Below are 12,928 nucleotides of genomic sequence, written 5' to 3' on the forward strand. Positions count from 1 at the left end.
GCAGGGCAGCAATGAGGTAGGCATGGTAGAGGAGAAGCTGAGAGTTCTAAATCTTCATCTGAAGGCTGCTAGTGGAAGACTGGCTTCCAGGCAGCTAGGATGAGGGTCTTAAAGCCCACAGTGATACACCTACTCCAACAAGGCCACACCTCCTAATCCTGGCACTCCCTGGGCTGAGCATATACAAACCATTACAGACAGTTCAGCCAGGTAGACTTAAGAGATGGATAACTATTTTATGGAAAAAAATAGCATTTGGGTCAAGCCTTAGAAGATGAACAGTTTTCAGAGAAGGTGAGAGACAAAGCAGTCGGGGTGAGAGGAGACTCCCATCTCATCCCGGTCAGAATAGCAGTAATCAGAAAAATAACGTGCAGGTGAGGATGCAGACTGGAGGGAGCTTTTGCAGACACAACAGAAATCAGTATGGTGGGACTTAAAGAAGCCAAACACGGAGCATTTGCATGACCAAATCTACCCCTTCTCACCATTTACCCCAAGACTCCTGAATCAACATAACCACAGAGATCTTGCACATCCATGTTTACTACACACTATTTACAAGAGCTAAGTATGGGCCAACCCATGTATCCAACCACCAAGGAATAGATAAGACAGTGTGTGCACACGGCAGTGAGGGCACACGACAGAATCACTTTCATTCAAAGAGAAGGAGGGTACACGGTTTGTTGGCGAGTGGATGAAACTGGAGACACTCTTACTAAGTGACTTGCGTCAGTCTCAGAAAGAAAGACCCATTCTCCATTCTCTCTCTTTTGTGCTCTGGATTTGACAGATACATAAAACCATATGCACCTATGGATAGCTTGCAAATAAAATTGAAATTAGGGCCAAAACAGCTGATGGGAGACAGGGTAGAGATAGGCTCAAAGGCATTTTGCCCTTGCACCAAAAAAACAAACAAACAAACAAACAAACAAACAAACAAAAAAGCCTTACATAACTGTCCTTGTCAGCTCTATGTTGCTGTGGTAAACACCATCAGCTCACAGGTTACAATCCATTGTCGAGGGGAGTTCAGGGAGGAACTCAAGGGGAGCAGGGACTGAAGCAGGTACCACGGAGGAAAGCCGGTAAGGGCCTTGTCTCTGGTTTGCTTGGCTACATTTCTTAAGCATCCCCAACCCACCTAGCTAGAGATGACACTGACCACAGTGACCTGAGCCCTCCTATGTCAAGAAGCAATCAAATTGCCTATAGATGTGATGATAAGGGCAACTCTTCAGGTGCAGTTACCTTTTTCTAGGTATATGACAAGTTGTCTTATGAAGCTGTAACTGTAATGCTTTATAATAAAAAAATTAAAAAAATCAATGGAACAGTGGCATTTAGTTTTCTTTGATTGCAATAATATAACTACCATAAATTACAGCTTAAAATATAATTTATTTCTCACAGTTCTGAAAGCTGAAATATTAGAACTCAGATGTGAGACTGCTTAGGTCATGCCCTCCATAGCTGTGTCTTTCCCCACACACATTACTGAATCTGCACCCAGGCTCCGAGGGTGCCAGAGCAGATAGGTTGGAATGCTACAGATCCAGAGCCTAACCAAAATTTATCTTGGGCTATCTTTAGACTCCTTGATAGCCACTTACTGCCCACCTCTATGTTTGACCTAACATTCTTATGAATGTTCTGTAAGTCCTTTGGAAAGTACAATCAGATCCCCAGATTCTACCAACCAAAAAGACTGCCATCGGGTAGAATCTGAGGCCAATAGCTGCAGTTTCTCTGCTTCAAGTGACCTACTTGATGGTCCCACCAGTGGCTTTGAAAAGTGTCTTGATTTATGGCTTTCTTTATTCTGTTGTGAACAAAATTTCATGAAAATCGTAACACACTGGAACATGGTATTTAGGATAAACTGAATCTGTTTTCCTGGGCCATGGTCACTCATAATTAGCTCCAGAATAAAGTATCTCTTATCCCCTTTGGGGCAAGAGCTTTTTCTTTTTCTATTCTTTCTTTCCTTTTTTATTTTTTATTTTTTGCATTGACATGGATAAATGTAACTCTTTTAGTGTCACTGCTGTTGCTATAAAGACTTGGAAAATTTACAAGATCAGAGACATGTTTGTTTTAATTTATTGGAGTAAAAAAAAAAGTTTCTAATGTGGTATAGTGAATGTGGCATAATGAGACAATTTCAATGTGGCTAAGAAGCATGATTTTTTTTAATCTAAGTAGACCTGAATGTTCTGATAATTTTAAAATAATCATCTAAGCGTGCCAGCATGGGCCCTTAGTCGCCTAGGCAATAGAACAGGTTTCCATGGAAACACATGGGCCTGTATCAAAGAAATACCTTGATTTTTAATGGCAGAAATAAGCTTCATCTAAGGAGTACCTAAACTCACCGCAGGCCGCTTAGTCTCCCCTGGTCATCGAGCTCATAGCTGTGAAATGACCTTTAACTGCAGAGAAATGAAAGATACATATTTCCTAGTTACATTTTACAGTGCAGTGACTGAAGGGCAGCTAGTTTTTAAGGGAGTCTTGCATGTTAGTGTACATCTTCTCCCAAGGCCCCAGATTCTCTCCATCATCATCTTCCAGGAGCTTGCCTAAGACACAGGAGTAGAAAGGGGGATCTGTGACTGATGCTAGCCTTGTAGACCCAGGGCTGAAGAATGGGATTGGGGAAAGCAGGAAGCAGACAGGCAGATGTTAATGGAACCCCACTTGGTACCATCCAGTCTTTGACTGAGGCAGCAAGTCAATATCCTAGGTCCAGATCCTTCAGTGAGCTCACATTTTAACTCATTTCAAACCCATGGACAAGGACCTGCCTGGTGCTGTCCAAGGTTCTGAATCTTAGATTCTGTTGGGGGAAGCATCTCTCTCTCTCTCTCTCTCTCTCTCTCTCTCTCTCTCTCTCTCTCTCTCTCTCTCACACACACACACACACACACACACACACACACATCACACCACACTACCTCCTAACTAATAAGTTCACATAATTTAAACCGCAGGGTACTAATTAAAGAATTATGTATGATGAGGTTGTGGAGAGTGATGGAAAATGCCATTTTGTAGGTGTGAGAAATCTTTGTGTTGAATCTCAGACGAGCTAAAAGGACAGGTATCAGGGACAGTGTCTTCTGTGTGGAGGGACAGCCCAGCCTGCAGTGGCGGAATGTGAATGAGGGTAGAACAGTGTGTGCTGGGAAGGATGTGGGACTCAGTATCATGCAGTGGATGGAATTCCATCATCTTCCCTGACCATATCTCCAGTCCAAAGCTTCACCTGGGGTCCTACCTAACTCACTTGGCACCCATAAGTAATCAGCTAATATAACCCTTGAAGTGATCAGTATCAGCTCAGGACACCCAAAACCAAGTTCTCAGCATGAAGGAGATCAATTTTCCCTGGAGGGACAAAGGTCAGAGAATATAAAAGACAAAGACAGAAGGTAGAAGATCAGAGAGAAGGGGCATTTGTCCTGGAGGGGGTAGGACACAAACGGGCTGCTGCCTCTGGATAGAGAGGAGACAGACTTGGTCCATTGACAGATGACAGTTTATAAAGGTAAAAGGGGAAACCCTGTGTTAGGATGAGGTGTTTAATTTTAATTGTGCATGTTAATTATGTGTTCCAAAGGGGGATTTTGATTCCTGGATTTCAATACTTTGATAGCAGGTTGTTGTCAGTCAGCCTCAGGATGAGGAAGTGGCCAAATAAGGGAATAGCTATTGGTAGCTAGCTTTAGGAGTATAATCTAATGGCTTTTAGCAAGGCACAGGGAATAGGGGAGAATGGCAAGGCTGGCCAGAGCTATGCTGGCCACGGTCAAGCTGCCCAGAGTCCCTTCATCTGGTACGGGAGCAACTGGGTTAAAGGAGAGAGCTAATTCAAAGGAAAGGGGTATGAGAAGCTTTCCATACAGTCTTATGACAACGACAATGACGATGACAACAACAACAACAACAATAACAAAGTGGAAGGGCTGGAGGGTTGGCTCAGCAGTTAAGAATACTGACTGTTCTTACAGAGGACCTAAGCTCAGTTCCCAGCACTCACATAGGAGTTCATAACTATCTGTAACTCCAGGGGGTGCAGGCATGCAGGTGCTACACATATATACACACGCGGGCAAAACACAGACATATAAAATAAATAAACCTAAAAAATAAGCAAGGGAATGTAAGACCTGTGAACAGAAGGAAGAAGGGATACTGGGGATGAAAGGGTTAAACAGGGATGTGTGCAGGGTGTGGGAAGGAAGGGATTAGTGGGTGGTTACCAAAGTGTGAAAAATCCCATGGAAACCTAATACTTAATAAACTAATCTCAAAATATAAATTAAAAAAAAAAACAACCTAGAAGCGTTTTTTGTTTTGTTTTTTTTTTTCTCATGGCAATCCCATCTCCTCCTATGAAGACACACATTGAGGCCAGCGACCTTGTGTTCCTGGGGTTTTGCAAATACCTTTGATTCCCAGTAACTCCCTCCCCAGAGCAACCTTCTCTGTTGTGTTTCCAATTCATCCTTGGGCCCTGCTTCCCCTGATGGTGGGAGCTAGGAGGATTCCCTGCCCACTGGGCACCCTCCACTCCTTTCTATTCTCAGGTTCCAGAAAGCATCCAGAGTTGCTTACCAGTAAGGACTTTCCTGATTTGCTTCAGGTGAAGGATGACGACACTGGCCTTTAATTAAAGTGACCTGGTCAGACATCCCCATTTGTGGGAAACATGTTGAGAGCCAGTCCACCATGCTTTGCCTCTTGGCTCTGTTGGGTTCCATCCTGGTGACTCTGAGTCACGGATTAATCTCTCTGGAACCTATCTTTAAAGCCAGAACGAAGCTAGTGTCCTGCAAGACTGTTGTAGGGACTAATAAGGTCAGCCAAGGGGAAATGGTCTCTGTAAACTGGAAACACAGTATCCACAGAGTCTGAATAGACCAGGAACATCCTTCTTCTGCCTGGTCTCTAAGTGCTATTATAACATCGTGGTTTACGGTTTACTAACAGGGTATGTCACCCAGGTATTAAACATTTTTGCTAATCTAGTCCTGTAGAAAAATGTTATCATCTCTGCTCAGGTCCAGAGACAAAAAGGACATGGAAGACTAGGTCACGTGGCCATTTCCAAAATGAAGTTGGGACATGCAGTCAGCTCTCTTACTTACAGCTATGCAGGTACTTAGGACCTAGCTTATTGACAAAAGTTCCTAAAACACAAGCTTAATTACCTGAGGTTCAGACAGTTTGTTAGTTTCATTCTCCCTATGAAGTATGCTTCTTGCCCTGTGTCCCCAACAGGAACCCTTTAGGAAGGATTCACATGGTATCAGTGCCCTGAACCAGGGTTCACGGAGACCAATCTGGACCCAGCATTTTTCTGCCCATCCACTTCCCATCTGTGCCAAAGGCTGTGGCACACTGAAGGATGCCTGTGTGCCCGTGGCTCCTTTCCCATTTCGACTTGCCTCTACCTGGTCCAAGTGCTCATTCTCTGCCACAATCCTTCCTTCCTCCATCCTCCTCTTCTCCATTAAGAGGGCAGCCTGCTGTCACTCAGGCTGTGCTCAGAAATGTCTGGCTGTGCTCAAACCTTGAGTTTCAAGAAACTCAAATTTCTGAAGATGTATTTACTACTGCTAAAGCTTTTGGGCCAGAAAGATAGATTTATGTTCTCTAAGATGTGAAAGATACAGGGATAAGAGATTTGAAGGAAATCGAGAACAACTTTGCACATATTAGTGTGATACTTATTGGGGATGCTAAGGAATTTAATACTTGGCTTGGGAATTTAAGAGAGGTAAAAGCTTGAGATGTGCCTGAGAATCTCCACTCCACCAAAACGGCCTTTAAGATAAAATGTGTTGGGGCTTCAAACATGGCCCAGTTGGTAGAGCTCTTGCCTAGTGTACATGAAGTCCTAGGTTCAATTTCCAGCATTATAAACTAAACTAACAAGGTAACAGACACTGATAATTCCAGCATTCTGGAGATAGAAATGGAAGATTTAGGACTTCAAGAGTTCTCTACTGCTACAAATCATTTGAAAGCAGCCTAGGCTTTCTGAGACTCTTATTCCTAAGGCGCTGCATGCAGCTATTTTCCCTAATAGCCTGGACTGCTCCAGACAAATGCCTACGAGAATAAGCCTTGCTGCCTGCACCCCATCTTTCAGGGGCTGACTAGATGGCAGTTATTTAGTCTAGCTCTGGTTCAGTGCATTGATGGCTTGATACGTGGCTTTTCCCTGATACCAAATTTGAATGCCAAGAAGGGCTTTCCAGAGGTTGCCTCGAAAGAATGACACTAATAGGGTTTTCCCAAAGGGGTAAATTAGCAAGCACAGCTTGAACCCACAGCAATGCTAGGGATTTGTTTTGGAATAGCAACTCAAGCACAAGAAAGAAATTGGGCCAGGGACATGGCTCAGTGGTACAGTGCTCATGTCTGTCTGTCTGTCTGTCTGTCCATTATTTCCTCATCCCTCATGATCATTTATTATGACAGTTATTTAACAATCATTATCTATCTACTTATTCATCATTTGTCCATTAAATCATTCTATCCTTAATCATCCTGCCTCCAGGCTCCTGCCTTATGATTCTGAGTTTTAAGCTTAAAACAAGTCATTTTCTCCTGAAGCTGATTTGGCCATGGTTTTTCAGCACAGCAATAGAAACACTAAATCAATGCCAACACCCGCTTTGATACTAACTCACTCCCCAGGCGATAGATCCCAGCCCAGGGATTGTCTCTTAGCCCTAGACTCACTCACAGACTTTGTCTTTGTAAGGAGCTTGCCTATGTGTGAAAGGAGGAGGAGGCTGCTACAGAAAAGCTAGATTCTAATATTACATTCTTACAGGTAGGTAAGGATTCCTGAAAGAAGTGGAGCTTGCCAGGCAGCCTAATCTGTGAGGCCCAGGCCAGGAAAAACCCTGTCTCAAATACACAAGATCAGAATGATGGAGGACACAGATGACCAACCTCTAGACTCCACATGAAGCCAACACAGAGCTGGTCTGCAGGTGCCTATACTAGCCTCTAGAGGGCAGGTCCTTCCCCAGTGGGGTGGCCTCTATACCATCAGCTTCCTTAAATATTTCCCAGGTATAGTATTTTTCTGTTCTAGTCTTTCCCCAGTATCCCCAGTGGTTAAAACCCCATGTTATCTCCTTTGCAAAAATAAATCTACCCTCACTTCAGCTCAGGGCTCCAGTATTCCAAAAAGAGCAGAGGTTTTTTTTTTTTATTTGTCTGTTTGTTTTTGAGACAGGGTTTCTCTGTATAGTCCTGGCTGTCCTAGAACTCACTCTGTAGACCAGGTTGGCCCCCAACTCAGAAATTCACCTGCCTCTGCCTCCCAAGTGCTGGGATTAAAGGCATGCACCATCACTGTTCGGCAAGAGCAGAGTTTTAATCTTTTCCCTCCATACCTCCTGTATTTTGTAGTCGTCTTTAAAAATTCAGTATATCCATATAACCATTCTTCTGTGTGAAGTCACGAGTGTTAAGTCACGCGGCTGTCACCACCATCCGCCTCCAGAAGCTTCTCATCTTCAAAGTGAAGCCCTGTACCATTAAACGCCAGTCCTGCCCAGTCGTGCCCAGTCCTGCCCAAGCAGACGCTCTTCTTTCCACCTCTGGCAGAAGACAGAGCCACGCAGATCCCTGAGCTCAGGGTCAATCTACAGAGCAAGTTTCAGGACAGCCAAGCATATTGAAACCACCACAGGGGGTGTTATGGCTTTGTTTTCTGAGACAGGGACTCTGAGATACTTTAGCTGGCCCAGAGTTCACTACACGAGAGGGCTGGCCCTCAAATTTGCAGTGATTCCCCCTGCGCTGCCAGGTACAGAGGTATTACAGCAGGTGTGAGCACCTCTGTATTGATTTCTAAGGTTGACTAGTTCTCCACCACGGTATGAGCACACCAGATTTTGTTTATGCATATATACCTAAATCTACCCATTCAAACTTCTGCCTGTCAACCACCCACCCGTTCACTTCTACCCTTGGGTTATCATGAGTAATGATGCATTGAGTGTAGGTGTGCAGATACCTTATGGAGTGTTTGCTTCCAATTCTTTTTTGGGGGGGGGGTTGTTTGTTTTTTGGATTTTTTTTTTTCAAGACAGGGTTTCTCTGTATAGCCCTGGCTGTCCTGGAACTCACTCTGTAGACCAGGCTGGCCTTGAACTCAGAAATCTGCCTGCCTCTGCCTCCCAGAGTGCTGGGACTACAGGTATGCGCCACCACCGCCCAGTGTCTTTTTTTTTTTAATTGAAATTTTTTTCATATATTTTGATTATGCTTTCCCCTCCCCCAACGGCTACCAGATGCTCTCCGACTCCTCCACTCCCCCAACTTCATGGCCTCTCTGTCTCTTTTAAAAACAATCAACTCCCCCAGAGGAACACAAAATAAAACACCCAAGGAAAACACAAAAACAGAAAATGATTTATACAAGCAAAAGACTGACCAACCAGAAAAAAAGGTTTCTAAACAAAAGCAAAATGAGACAAAAAGTTTACAAAATTACCACCTTCTTTGATTTGTGTTGGCCAGTTACTGGTGAGCATGGTACCTGCCCTGAGGCGGCTGGTATCAGATAGCAGCATCTTGTCAGGGTTGAGAGCCTCTGTCTCTGTTCCCCTCTCAATGCTAGGACCCATCTGGCTTTAACCTGTGCAGGCCTTGTACATGCTGCCAGCCTCTGGCTTCACACGTCTGTTAGTCCAGTTTCCTTGGAGACATGCGCCATCCATCTTTTCATTTCCCTTATGGATCCTTGAGTCATGAGGGGAAGGCTTCGATTTAGGGCCGAGTGCTCCCAAGTCTCTCCCTCTCTGCACATTGTCCAGATGTGGGTCTGTGTCAGTTCCCTTCTACAGCAGGAAGAAGCTTCTCTGATGGTGGCTGAGTAAGCCACTGGTCAGAGTGCCATCCTGGGGTGGTCCCTGGGCTAAAAGGGAGGGCTGAGAGGGCCAGGAGGAAAGAGCTCTCAATCTTTTTTTATCTTTAAATTTTAAAAAAATGTGTTTGAGGGTGTCTTGTCTTTATGCATATATGTGCACCATGTGTACTTGGTAACTGTGGAAGCCAGAAAAGGTATCAGATACCCTGGAACTAGAGTTACAGACAGTTGTGGGTTTACCTGTGGGTACTGGGAACCAAACTTGAGTTCTTTGGAAGAGCAGTCAGTGCTCTTAACAGCTGAGCCATCTTCCCAGTTCTGTTTTTTAAAATCAGTGAGCTGATAGGACATTTCCTATAGGGCAGGTATAGAGCTAACTTTATAGAGGGAACTGTTTGCTGGACTGAGTTAAATGAAGTATTTGGTGGTGGAGGTGACAGGACATGACCTTGCCACCTGTGTTGCCTTTTGGAATTGGAGACATGGGTGATGTGACTCCTATCTCAACTCTAGGAACCCTGCTCTCCAAAGCTCTGCACAAGATGGGTCTCACAGCTTGTGGCCACAGCTTCCTAGACATGACTTCACCGACCCTCCTGCCTTTGCCTTCCTACTGTGCTGCAGTTAAAAGGGTGCGTGCGTGCACACGTGTGCATTTAGCCATTCTCAGCTGTTTACACGGTGCACCTGCTTGTGCAGCAGGAATTTTACCACTGAGTAGTCTCCTACTGCACCGTCCCTTCAGCCCCACAGACTTTCAGTTTCTATGTCTGTCACCATAGCAACAACCACCTTCCCTCCGGCAGCTACGCATGCTGCAAAAGGACCCTCAGTGGGAGGGGACCGGGAGGCATCAAAAGCACACGCAATGCTTTTTATTTTTGTTTCAAATATTTTATTAATCTGTTTGGCCAAACAAGTAATGGAAACTGAGAATAATAATTGGGTAAAAAGTTCAGGTCATGAGTACCCCTTCCCCCCGGGAAACAAAAGACTCCATGTTCCAGAATGCACCTTTAGGATATGATACCATTTCAAAATCAGGTTCCCATTTATATGTAACAATGTAAACTTCAAAAATAGTAAACTCTAAGCCCAGTCCCTCTGTACAGATCTATCACAGATAGAAGTCTCCGGCAGACCTTAATTGTGTAAGTAAACAGCCCGGTGCTTGAAAGTTTCCTTAAAAGGCTTACAGACTCAGTCTGGAAACCACCATCCATTCCTCCCACACAGGGCACCCGCTGTGCACGCTGCACACCGTCAACCGCCCTCCAAACGCACAGGCCACTGGCTTTGTCACTATTGAACGCACATAGACACATATAGTTTGTGTTTGTTTTTCTAAAGATTTCTACATCTAAATTATAAGACGGCGCCAGTGACATTTAATGTCACCTCGCTTCACATAGGACAGAGATGCTGTAGAAGGCACTGAGTTCTCCTCACGGTCTTGTGAGACCAGACCAGCTAGGCCAGAGTTCTGTCTTCTACCATTGACCCAGCATAGGCCTGTCCTCCGTTTATCTTCATGTCTTGTCCTTTTCTGCTTTGCCTCTCTCTTCCTTTCCCATCCACCTGTCTGTCCACCAACCATCTGTCCACCTATATGTTCATCCATCCATCCATCCATCCATCCATCCATCCATCCATACACTCATCCATCTATCCATCCACCCACCCAAATTAACTGACAATTATCTTTTGGTTCATTGAGATTCCTTAAAATTAAGTATACAGTTCTGGTATAAAACAAAATATGACCTACTATAGCTGAAAAATAATCACAGTGCACAATGTCATTTTCAGTTGCTAAGAGGCAGAGCCTTGGCCCTGGCTTGTCCAGCTTGCCTGTCCTCTGAAGAGACCGACACAAGGCTCATTTTTACCCCACTTTACATTCATTGAAGAAGCACTGAGAGGCTCTTTTCTCATCTGTTTTGAATCGGTACCCTTAGTGGAAAGTCTGACGTGGAAAAGTGCAAGCAAATTGGACATGCCAATAAATACCGTAGAACTTACCGCGGTTACCAAAACTGTACATGTATGTACACCTCACCCCACTGAGGGTCCTCCCTCAGGAACAGACCTCAAAAACATTACCATGGGGGCACCCCAGAGTTCCAGAGGAGTTTTCTCAGCGAGCGAAGGATGGGCGGGCTCTTCTGCTCCTGCTCTGGGGACCCGTGCCCAAGTCCCCGCTGCTCTCTGCTGTCTCCTCCTTCTTCCTCACCTTGAGTCGGGTGAGCAACTTGATCAACCAGACATCCCACTCTTCTGGAAGGAGCAGGAGGAGGAAGCCCAGGCCGATAATGATGATGGCGATGACTCGGACCCCATTGAAGACTATCTGACTGGTGTAGTGATCGACCACTGTGGGAGACAGACCACCATTTATTCATTCTGTGGATGTAGTGATATATCTGAGCATCCGGTAGGGCAGGAGGCTTGTTAGTACAGGCTGGGGTCATCTGAATCTCTCAATACTTGTCTCCTCTGAGGCCTCGGGCTTGGGCGTCACCATCTGAACCTAATCCAGCACTCAAGTGTAAGTTGGTAACTTAAGTGTGAAAAAAAATAAATCAAGGGTAACTGGGAGCACACGTGTAAATTAAACATGCCAGGGAGTTTAATTCTGGGCGATTTGAGTTTCAGGATAAAGAAAATATTACTTTTATTGATATTTTTGGTACTTTTCACAGTATTTGTGATGTCATACATGACATTTATTTTATAATTTAATCTCACTACATGTGTATGCATTTTGATAAGCAAACCTGACCCAGTTCTTTTAGGATGCTATTTGTGAATTTTCTTTTTAGATTCTTTGTTTATGTATTTTAATTTATGTGTGTGTTTGCTTAACATGTATGCATATAATCTTGTGAATATCAGGGGCACAGTGTGGTCAAAGAACAACTTTTGGGAGTCATTTCTCCCCTTCCACCTTGGAGATCCCAATAAACTAACCCAGGTTACCAGGCATGTTTAATTTACACGTGTGCTCCCAGTTACCCTTGATTTATTTTTTTTCACACTTAAGTTACCAACTTACACTTGAGTGCTGGATTAGGTTCAGATGGTGACGCCCAAGCCCGAGGCCTCAGAGGAGACAAGTGTTGAGAGATTCAGATGACCCCATGTCTCTCCCCCAACTTTGTTTTTGTTTCTTGAGTCTCAATGTAGCCCAGGCTATCCTTGCACTCACTAAGTAGCTGCAAATGACTTTGAACTCCTGATCCTCAAGCCATTGCCTCCTAAGAGCTGAGGTTACCGGTATGTGCCAGCAAACCCAGCTGTACTGAAGAGTTCTTGTTATCCCTGCCCATTAATTGCCGTGAGGCTCTAAATCTCAGGTGATGCCCCTTTCCCAAGGGCTTCCCTAAAGACACCTGACCTGTCCTGATGAGCAGTCAGGTGACAGGATTAATGGGAGATGGACTTAGATCCATCTGTAAAATTCCAATCCTTCTAACAGCCACGACAGTGCTCAGAGCACCCCACTGTTGAAGGCACCTTCTTTCCTATTTGAGGAAACATCCCTTCTCTCCTTGGCTAGCCGGGACTGCGCCCATTTGAAGCCTGCTTGCCTCAGGAGATAGTATTGCTGGAGGGGGAAGATCCGCCTCTTGTCTGTTCTACTGGAGGTTGCAAACTTGTAACTAACAGGGCAACTGCCCACTGCTCACCTTGGTGGGGGTTGCTTTTCCTCTCTGCCAAGGCTAGGCTCTTTATTTCCCCAACTTCCTGCCTCCTCCTACTTCTCTCCACTTCCTGCCTCCCCACTTTGTCTAGGAGGGAGATAGAGAAGGAATGAGAGGGTAATAATGCACCCCCAAACCCAGAGAATTCCTGTGGACTCTCAGAAACATTTCAGTTTTTGACACTGACAACTGTTACTTCATTGGCTGGGGATGGTTCACTGGGGTCCTCTGAGCAATGTGAGCCCTGCAGGCTGGTGACTGCTCTGCTCTGCCAAGTTCCAGAGAACTGGTCCTCACCTTCCTCCTCTTGATGGGA

The 12,928-nt window shown here is 44.9% G+C and overlaps 1 protein-coding gene across 1 annotated transcript in view; it reads right to left on the bottom strand.

Moving 5' to 3' along the window:
* Positions 1-10,588: 10,588 nt before the first annotated feature.
* The window catches only part of Slc35f3 (solute carrier family 35 member F3), a 104,067-nt gene continuing 101,727 nt past the window's right edge, over positions 10,589-12,928 (bottom strand). The window contains exon 7 of the mRNA XM_052166502.1: positions 10,589-11,281. Within this exon, the coding sequence (XP_052022462.1) occupies positions 11,046-11,281 (236 nt within the window). The 3' untranslated portion in view covers positions 10,589-11,045. The remainder of the gene's footprint in view (positions 11,282-12,928) is intronic.

This window comes from Apodemus sylvaticus, chromosome 21 (genome assembly GCF_947179515.1).
Source record: "Apodemus sylvaticus chromosome 21, mApoSyl1.1, whole genome shotgun sequence".
NCBI classification, from domain to species: domain Eukaryota; kingdom Metazoa; phylum Chordata; class Mammalia; order Rodentia; family Muridae; genus Apodemus; species Apodemus sylvaticus.